This window comes from Fibroporia radiculosa, assembly GCF_000313525.1.
Source record: "Fibroporia radiculosa TFFH 294 genomic supercontigs, scaffold5843, whole genome shotgun sequence".
NCBI lineage: Eukaryota > Fungi > Basidiomycota > Agaricomycetes > Polyporales > Fibroporiaceae > Fibroporia > Fibroporia radiculosa.
The window spans coordinates 1-9,274 of NW_012133757.1; the positions used below are offsets into that span (position 1 = coordinate 1).

The 9,274-nt window shown below is 52.7% G+C and overlaps 1 protein-coding gene across 1 annotated transcript; it reads left to right on the forward strand.

Moving 5' to 3' along the window:
- Positions 1-4,921: 4,921 nt before the first annotated feature.
- On the forward strand, positions 4,922-6,037 carry FIBRA_08994 (uncharacterized protein; the record flags this gene model as incomplete). The annotated part of the gene is made up of 1 exon (XM_012330598.1): positions 4,922-6,037. The coding sequence occupies one exon, from the start codon at positions 4,922-4,924 to the stop codon at positions 6,035-6,037; it is 1,116 nt and encodes a 371-aa protein (XP_012185988.1).
- Positions 6,038-9,274: the final 3,237 nt, after the last annotated feature.

Sequence of the window (9,274 nt, forward strand, 5' to 3'; positions counted from 1 at the left end):
ATGTGGAAAATATTGATAAATTGCAATGAAGCAGTTTTCAAAGATGTAATAAAATTGAATTGGATTCAATACTACAGACCCTGAATATTATTATCTTAGAAGGCTATAGATATAAGATTTCATCAGCTACTTTACTTTTATTTCTCAGTTTATTGTCCATGTATTATGCAGAAGTTTACAAAAGATGCTTTCCCAAAGTGGCAGAGCCATGGGTATTAGCTCATCCACTCAAGATGCACAACGACCACGACGAGCCGAGCCACCTCGAAGACTATCACATGCGCTGGACAGGAGCCACAGAAATGTTCGTAGACCCTCATCCAGTGCCTCAGGGTACAAAGGGACCATTGTGTTATGTTCGAGCCGGATGCCATGACTGCAGCGGTATTGGCACACTAATCAGCGGTTCACGCTGATGTTCTTCATCTCCGACTCAGACAGCAACTTACTACGATCCCGGTCGCAAGTATCATGTGCCGTCACACTAATCCAGAATTTATACGATACGTGCTCGGAACGGGGGAACATCGCCGCAGTCGCCGCAGTCTTCCATTTACAGGGGAGATATAGCGTGTACGGGATAATCATACCGTCGTGGTAGACACAGGATGAGCAGACCTAGGATTCAGAGGCGACGGCTTCCAAGGGAACGTACATGCTTTCCTCCTCAGTAGTGTTACCAAATGATGTTAGAAACCATATGCCACGTAAGTTGTGGACGACTTGTGTTGTCGCCGCCGCGGTGAGTGTGGTCCGAGCTGGTTCGTTGTTCGGTAGAGGGACGCCACCTGTAAATATCTGAAGTGTGTGATCATCTGTCAAAACTGCAGTGCAGGATTTACAGGATGGGAAAGTATATCCAGACAGGCTTGCTTGAAGGCGGTTGGGCGTGCCTTGCCCAAGCTCGGCTTCCAACTTGGAGAGAGGTCAACACTCTGCTTGCATGTACATAAGTGTATGTGATATCGTGAGTGGTAGTACTCATCCAATAATTCCCAGTGTCACGCCAAGTATCTCGAATCTGAAAGCTAGAGCCAACACGGAGACACGATTGATGGCCGAGCTGGTAGCAGATACCAGTGCATCGCACGACCACTGCTGTGAATGAACAGGTAAAGCAGGATGCACATACACATTGTAAGTGACGTACACCTGCACCGATAACCTTACAGGAGACTGCAACCGGCTGCGAGAATCGGTCGGAGGTCTGCAACATTTGCTCTACGAGCCTTCGTATCTCGGGAGCTCATGTGAAGATACGTCAGGCGACATTGGCACATAGTTGAGCATTCCAAGGTACGTTATATCCGTAATCACCATCGAAAGATATTGAGACGGTGTATGAAAGTAATTGGCAAGTGTGAGCAAATCCATGGCGGCTATCACAGGAGTTGGTCGTATAAAGTCAAATAAAAGACTCAAAGCAAAGAAATGAATTCTTACCAAGGAAGTAGTGACTCGGTATTATCGAAGAGGGGTAACTGCTTCCCAATATTGAGTACAGTCACAGTACGCACAGGCACTCAGCGAGTTGGGGCGACCTTGAAACCTGAAAGTGGGAACTTCAGCCTCAGCAGAGGATATACACGAGTCGTCTACGTATGTAGTTGCTGCCAGATGGTTCCCATCTGTCACTCTCAAGGACTAATGACAAATAGAAATAGGTGGCGTCAATAACCCCCATATTCACAGAGGACGGCGGTCGACAAGAAGTGCTTCGGGGACTCGAAGAGCCTGAATATTCATCCTGTGCAGTAGGGCTTCATTGACGAGGGGGGAACCAGATGTCGCACCTCCTCACTGGCGAGTTCTCGATCTCGGAGTAGAGTTCGAAACAAGCCAAGAAGACGGCGAGGAATGGCACTGAGCGCACCGTCTCGGTTTAGCCTGTGGGGCTTTGCGTAGAAGGCGGGAACATAGTGGGGAAATTACGTCAGCTGACATCGGCCGTTGCCGATGAACTCAGTCGGACGAGTACTAGCCTCAAGCGGCTCCCCATAAAAGTATCGCTGTCCACCGGTATAGCTAATGTTATGTACGCCGGCAGCATGCTCTCGTATCCTATACATAATTTATGTAAATTATAGAATTATGTGATTTTACATGCGCACAGGTTCGTACGACAATTTGTCTATACTCTGAGCGGTCTGATTCAGCTAGATTTTGATGTCGCAAGACTGGACACATACCCGGGAGGGTATTGCATCTGCCAGCATACCATATACATGTTCATAATTTTGGTAACTTCGGCGATGGATTCACAGCGCCATATTCCCACACAGGCGAGTACTGCTCTATCCACCTATAGCACTACTTCCGTACTCCGGACGTCTCCGGTCTTGAACAGCGCTCTCGTGGGACTTCGAAGTAAACCTTCCGCAAGACCACATGGCCCCGTGTTCAGGAACTCGCTCCACTATTAGTCGTCGGGTCTGAATTTTCACCTCGCACAATGCCGTGTAGATAGTAAGTTCCGCAGCTCATCTAGTTGATAGGGCGCAATCCGTAGAAACGAGCATTTTAACGCCAGTAAAAACTCCTCTTGACCGCGGTTTTACAGCATCGACAGGCTCGTTTTGGGATTGTTGGAGAAAGATTCGGCGGAGGCGGCGGAAGGCGTATTGTGCCCCTCCACCATCTCACAAGAAGGATTCTTACCCTAAAGGACGATGTGACAGACTTCACAAATGAACACTTCCGCTCCTACCTCGGGTGCCTCGGCGTCGTCCGAAGCTGCCAAGCCGTCACCGCCTCCCATCCCAGGGACGTCCATGCAGACGTATACCACGTTGTCGTGACCAGCGCACCGCCTACCGAATGCGGCAGCACGGTTTCAGGCACAGATGTGTGGCATCATCGCAAGAAGCTTCAGTCCTTCCGTGCGCGCCCAGAACCGCGTCGGTGCCCATACCATCTTCCCTATCAGTTTGCGTAAAATGGTCTAGCCAGTTGCAGTTGCGAAGGAAGCCTGTGTGAAGAGTCCGCATCCACTTAGATTTGACATGTCCGAGACACCCTCAAGAGTTGCAAATGCTGCACAGAATCCTCTTACTTTTCTCCGTTACTTTCGATCTTTTTGCGACTTCCGATATATCTATTGCGCCCTGTGGAACTCTGACAGTGCAAAGTTCTTCTGATACATTCGCCTTGGGTTCCCTGATAGCTATTGACCAATGAATGCATAATCAGCTTCTGGAACGTTGCATTGCAAATGCAAGAACATGATGTAAACATGGTATAAAACCACGGCCCTTGCTCGTGTCCAGCTTCGAGAAGGTGATAGCTCCATTCACTGCTTGCGGATCCGGTGGGGGATGCCCTTCCGACGTTTTACCGACAGCTGCCCTTTGTCGTCGTTCCTGTTAATGTCTCTTAGCGTGGGACGGATAAACGGACAGTTTGGGCGGGGATGAACAGACATCGGCGAGCCTGAACGGCAACCGCCGACAAGTTATCAGTTGAACGTGTCCCTCTTGTTGTGCGGCTTCACTAGGCGAGTCTATGTCTGGTGTTTAGATGACTATATTAACTGAGGAGAACGTTTTTGCCAACAGAATGTTCTCGAAAGCCAGTGGAACTCGGCGCTTACAGATTCAATGAGACTAGGTGGCCTACTAAGCGGGAACAGGTCCAGAGATCGCCGAGCTTACCGAAGCCCGGCCGAAGCTTGAAGCTTGAAGCTTGGAGGTCAATGTAGAATACAGCTAGAGGTGACAATTACATAATGCCCAGCTCCTCTTTATGTACTTGCTTTTGAATTAGATAAGCGACGCAACGACTTGTCTCTCAGAGAGAAGCCCGGCATGATGAAATTGCGGTGGTTCAACCATTTGTCGACTGTCATTGTTCTTCTGTGTTTTTCATACTATGAATCTGAGCGTCGATTCGATCCCTTACGCTACTCAAGCGAACAGGCTAATTTCAGACTCATTCAAGAGTTCTTGACAGACCGACGAGCGAATGCCGCCGCCCGCTTGCCAACGTGCAGATGACTAGGTAGTTCTAGATGCCGTGAAAGACTCTGACCTGCGAGACGATATGCCAAGTGAACGATCAGATTCCACGTTCATCGACTCCATCTTAGGTATTCGTGGGACGAAGGTGCCGTCGCTCGTGGTGGTTCGGCAATATTTCTGATAAAATCCAGTGGTCAGTGGCGGTGATGCGCGATGCAAACAACTTAAATGGTGCAGGCTTGGGTTTTGTACACTTAACACGAGGCCACTATCCTGGTAGGTAGCGATGGAGTCCTCCACGTGCACAGCCGAGCAGGCGAGATGGCCTCGACGGAGTCACCGGCCTCTCAGATGCGCAATAATACAAGTACTCACGTTTGCTTCCGACTAATCCGGCTAGACCTTGTATACAAAGAGTAGCCGACAATATGCGAGATACTGGCGAGATCAGTGGACAGACCAAATTGTCTGTATGATCGAGATGGGTCGATAGGTCGTGGGATCTGAGGACAACAACAGCAAATAAAGGCGGATGTAGGTGCCACCGGCATCCCCCCAAAATGGCCGCAGCCCACGGCGTGTACTTATATTGAACCAGGGATTGCATGCTTCGCAGTATCCTTGTGGGTATCGGCACCCAAAGATATGTGAGGATAAGCACTGGAGAAATGGGAACATGACCAACTTCAAGGTTCGAAAGTCAACGTATGTCCCACATTACTCTAAGTTGGAACGGTTGATCGCAGCCAACTTGACGAAGTAGCGTGTGAGTGCGCGCCTGTAGTCAAGGCTTCCCGCGTGCAGTTTGGCGTTGTATCTGCCTGGGAATGTGAGGGAACCAAGCCCTAGGAAGCAGGTCCACATTTTCGATAGCCGGCGGCGGGCTCGCTCTGAAAGCTGTCGCACTGCCTGTAGATCACAACTCTTGGGCTCCTGCCGCGACATTCGGCAATTTGCAGCCCCAAATGATCCAGGTCTCCGGTCCCTATAACTGCTCGTCCGCCTCTCTCATCCCCCTACCACCCCCGCGTGGTATATACTCGTTCTGCCTCTCTCGCTTCCGCCTCGCTCATCGGCTATACCTAGTTAGCGTTGCCCTCGCTGTTGTCCGGCTGCCGTCATGGACTCTTTCGCCAACACGTACGTCTGCATCCACGGCCTCTTCGCACCGCGTACTAACACCAGGTACCTTCCCCAGCAACGTTCCCAGCACACCCCGTTCCTTCGAGCTGAACTACCTTGACTCATCCGCATACGCATACTATGACCACCCCTCCCCCGTTTCTCCCTCCTCCACCTTGTTCAGCGTCCAGATTGAACCGCCTTTCACCGACGACGTAGACGCATGGTCTACTTCTACCACCCTTGACATTCCGTCATTTGCAAGCGCGCCGCCGACATTTACCCCAAGCATCTCGCTCGTGCTGCCACCCGACGTGCAGGCATTCCTCACCGGGCCCCTTACGGATCCGTCCCCCAAAATCCAGCAGTGGCTGCGACTGCTCTCACACCCTGAACATACGATCCGGATCGAGACCGCGCCCGGCTCTGCACTGCATGGCCTCCCTGCTTTCATCGGTGGATACCCTCCCTTCAGCGACTTGCCCGCCCCGGACGCGGCTTCAAGCCCCAGCCCGACGAGCACATCGGAAACGCTGCAGAGTAGCCTCCCAGACGGCCCACTGGACGAGCTGTCATGCAAGTGGGACGGTTGCAGGAAACATTTCTGCTCCGCGCGATTTAGCGATATCGAGGCGCACCTGCGCGAGGACCACTTCGGCCCTCCGTCGTCCTCGTCCCAGCCCCCTGCAACACACGTGCCCCACGCCACCCGCTCTGGTGCGCGCGTCCCCGCCCCTGCTCCTACGGCTGAATGGTACCCGGGCAGCCGCGGGCGCTGCCGCTGGGCGGGGTGTCAATCGGAGCGAACGCTGTTTTATAAGAGTTTTGCCAAGCATATTGCGTCGACGCATCTGCGCTCGACAAAGATAGCGTGCTCGGAGGGGTGCGGGGAGTATTTCACGCGTCCCGACTCGATGATGCGTCATCGGCAGACGGTGCACGGGGCGAAAGAGGGGTAAAGAGCGAAGAGAGGGCGAGAGCGAGGAAAGAGGAAGGCGAGAGGGGCAAAAATTGACTGATGCCTAACGGTAAGCCTCGATTGGTTAGGTTGCACTGAAGTTGTTCCGATTCATCTCACACTACCTGGACGCCGAGCCCGTCAACGGGCTTTGGATTCATCCATACATCGTGGTCCTGTCTTCTATTCTAGATAATCTTAAGCTGTGGGCCCTTTGCTGCTCATGATACACTGCAGTCCATTTTATGCCTTGACTGCGCGTCCAAGTCATTACACGTTCAGTAATGGTTGCATACGTCGCTCCTACGTGTTGCGGTAGGTTCTGTTGACGCGTGACAGATGGGCCTCGAGTTCATGTTACTATATTCCGTAGCGCGCAACCCGCGCTAAGACTCAGAGTCCCAACCAGCCAGGCCTGTATCTGTGCGTTTCAGAATGACCAGGTGCAGCGTTCGTCGGCGTGCGGGCGCTGGGAAAATGCTTTGTTCGAAGCTCTTCTGCATCGCGGGGCAGTCCATATCACGTAATTGTCGCCGGAGGATGGGACGTTCTCACGGTGACCGATTAAGAAGCATGTGCACAAATGTCCCATGAATTACCCACTGTGGCTGGGACCGAGGGAGCCAATTCGGCAGAGCAGGGTGGCGCGCGGGCTTCAAGGGCAGCTAGATGTCTGCGCTGCTGGAGATACACGATGGCCATGTAGAACCAAAGGGGCGCGCCACCAATGGGGAAGGCCCCTCGAAAAGTCGATTTCAGAGCAGAGTCTGGGCTCTCGATCCTGCGCGCCCATCTTCCAGGAGATGCCAATGAGGTTGTGACAAAATAGTGCATTTCCACTGATTAAGTAGTGTTTCAGATAGATGCGCTATGTGGCGTGTGTGCGCGGAGCTGCGCGAAAAAGGCGGGGCCTTTGTTTTCAGTCTGACATCGGCTCTATACGAATATCCCGAGCGGGATACCACGAGGCTACAGTAACGTCCGCGGGTTGCGCCCTACATAGGACTTGCCGTTCATAGTTACCATCTGCGAAAAATGGGGCGTAATAATTGGACTTGCCTTTATGGCTCGATTTAAATCTGATTACATTCGCTGCCACGGATGCGTCCATTCAGGGTTTACAGCGCCGCAAACCTGACATGATGTGCGGAACAAGCTGATACAGAAACGGAAAGTGCACGGCTGAAAGTGGAACACTGGGATGGGAGCGGGCAAAAACCGTTGCCTATCCAGTTCGAAAATAGCCGATCATTGCGCGGGGGAGTATGTAGCCCCGCACTGAACCCACGTTGGCTACGGGGGAGGAGGTCATCACAAGATGATTTCCGCGCCAAACGTACAAAATGGAAGACGGCGGGAAGGCGGGCCTCCAATGCCACGCTCATAGGGGCGACCTAGCCGCGGACGCACCCTCTTCTATCGGGGGTCGCACGGCGACAGATTCCAGGAGATATGGAAGCCGAAGTATGGACAGGTCTGGCTGGAACAGGCCATGCCGGACGGCCGTAGAAACGAGATAATCGCCGCAGTGGCCGTTACCGCGACAGGAAATTGCGCCCATGTTCGAAGCACAAGGCGCCATTCGCGTCAGATCGATATTTCCTGGATATGACTCCGTAAGTGGATATATGAGCCCAGACACATGCTTGATGGTCATGTCCACGGCAAGCGAAACAGAGCGGGGGGACCAGGCTAAGGGGGCGCTACAAGCGCGTGGGTGATAGTGGGGCGCCTGCACAGTATCTCGACGAGAATGGTGATGATTTCACTCCGTATCAGGATTCGAAGGCCCCAGAGTCACGAACCTCCGCATCATAGACTTGATGTACACTTGGAAATGAGCGGACATTGTGATCTTCTCCAATGCAGGCTTCGATGTCAGGAAGAGCAGGCGAGTAGTTGACCCATCAGATCTTTAATCCGTGCGGGAGTGCAGAAAAGGAGCGTCTTCTCACCCACGTATGTGCTCCTCACTTTTGGTATTTTCCATCGGGATATCTTGAGAATAATGAGAATAATGAAAGTCGGATGAAGCCGTCAGTTAATGAGCATATAGAGAAGTGTAGAGGTTTGGAGAGAGCTGCGAATAGCGAGCATAAGAGTGACTCCAGGAGTGTCAGGACTTGGACTTAGACAACGAAGGCCAAACCTGGGAACCTGGAACTTGAAGGCCATTGTCTGAGACGCCATTGTTCGAATTAATCAGGACACAATAGCACAAAACGCACATGTATTCCGGTCACATTCTGCACACAGAAAGAATGATTTCGGTTCCCGAACGTGCCCACGTTGAAAATGAACAAGCCCAGACACTCCCCAGCGCAAGTATGAGACTATCGAAGACTCGAGTCAAGTTCAACTTTCCTCGGCGCCGGCCGAGATCCTGATCCGATGCTTCCGGCCGGTAGCCAATCTCGGCGATCGGATTGCAGTGAAGGCGTCACGTTTCACGCACTGTCCCTTTCCAGTCTACTCTTCGAGTACCTATTAGCATGACTCTGACTTTCGTGTTACATTGCTCTGGACAAATCGTCTCTGGGCCCAGCATCTTTCTTCCTCGGCGACTCTGGTGCGTAAATGGCCCCCATCCGCCTGAGACGCTGCCTTACCTCGATGCAAGCTCGTCCATGGCAACGCTCGCTGTCGACAGCTGCCACGGATCCCTCGTCAACCGCGCCAACGCTCCCTGCGTTACCTACGTACTGGAGACGCCACGCACACGCATAAACTTCGCGGTGACTAATCCATCTCCCTATCTATTGACCGAAATGATGCCTTTGATTCTCGCTATCAGGGCGTGCTGGAGAAGGCGTGCCACGAGTGCGCCTCGAGGCGGATACGGAAAATCAATAGCGAACACAGTCGCCCACAGGTGACACCCCGGATCCGAGGTGAGTGCGATGGGATCGCCCGTCCATGGTCCGCCCGTTGCGCAGCTCCAACAACGGCAAGGCATGTTCATTTACACTTCTCACACGCCTCTCCTCTGCCTCTTCCGCTCTCATCTCGATCCTTGCGCTCGTCGCGGGAGCACGCGGCTCGGGGCATCATATCATCGCATCTATTCTATGGTGATGACGTTGGGTTCGGCTCCAGGCCCGTTTCTGGCTGTATTCGAACATTCGCACACACCCACACGTCTCCGCGCACATGTACCCACTCGCTACGCCCCTCGTGCAATGCCATTGCCCAGCGCTCTGCTAGCTAGCTAAGGCGACCCTGCGTCGTGCACGATGCG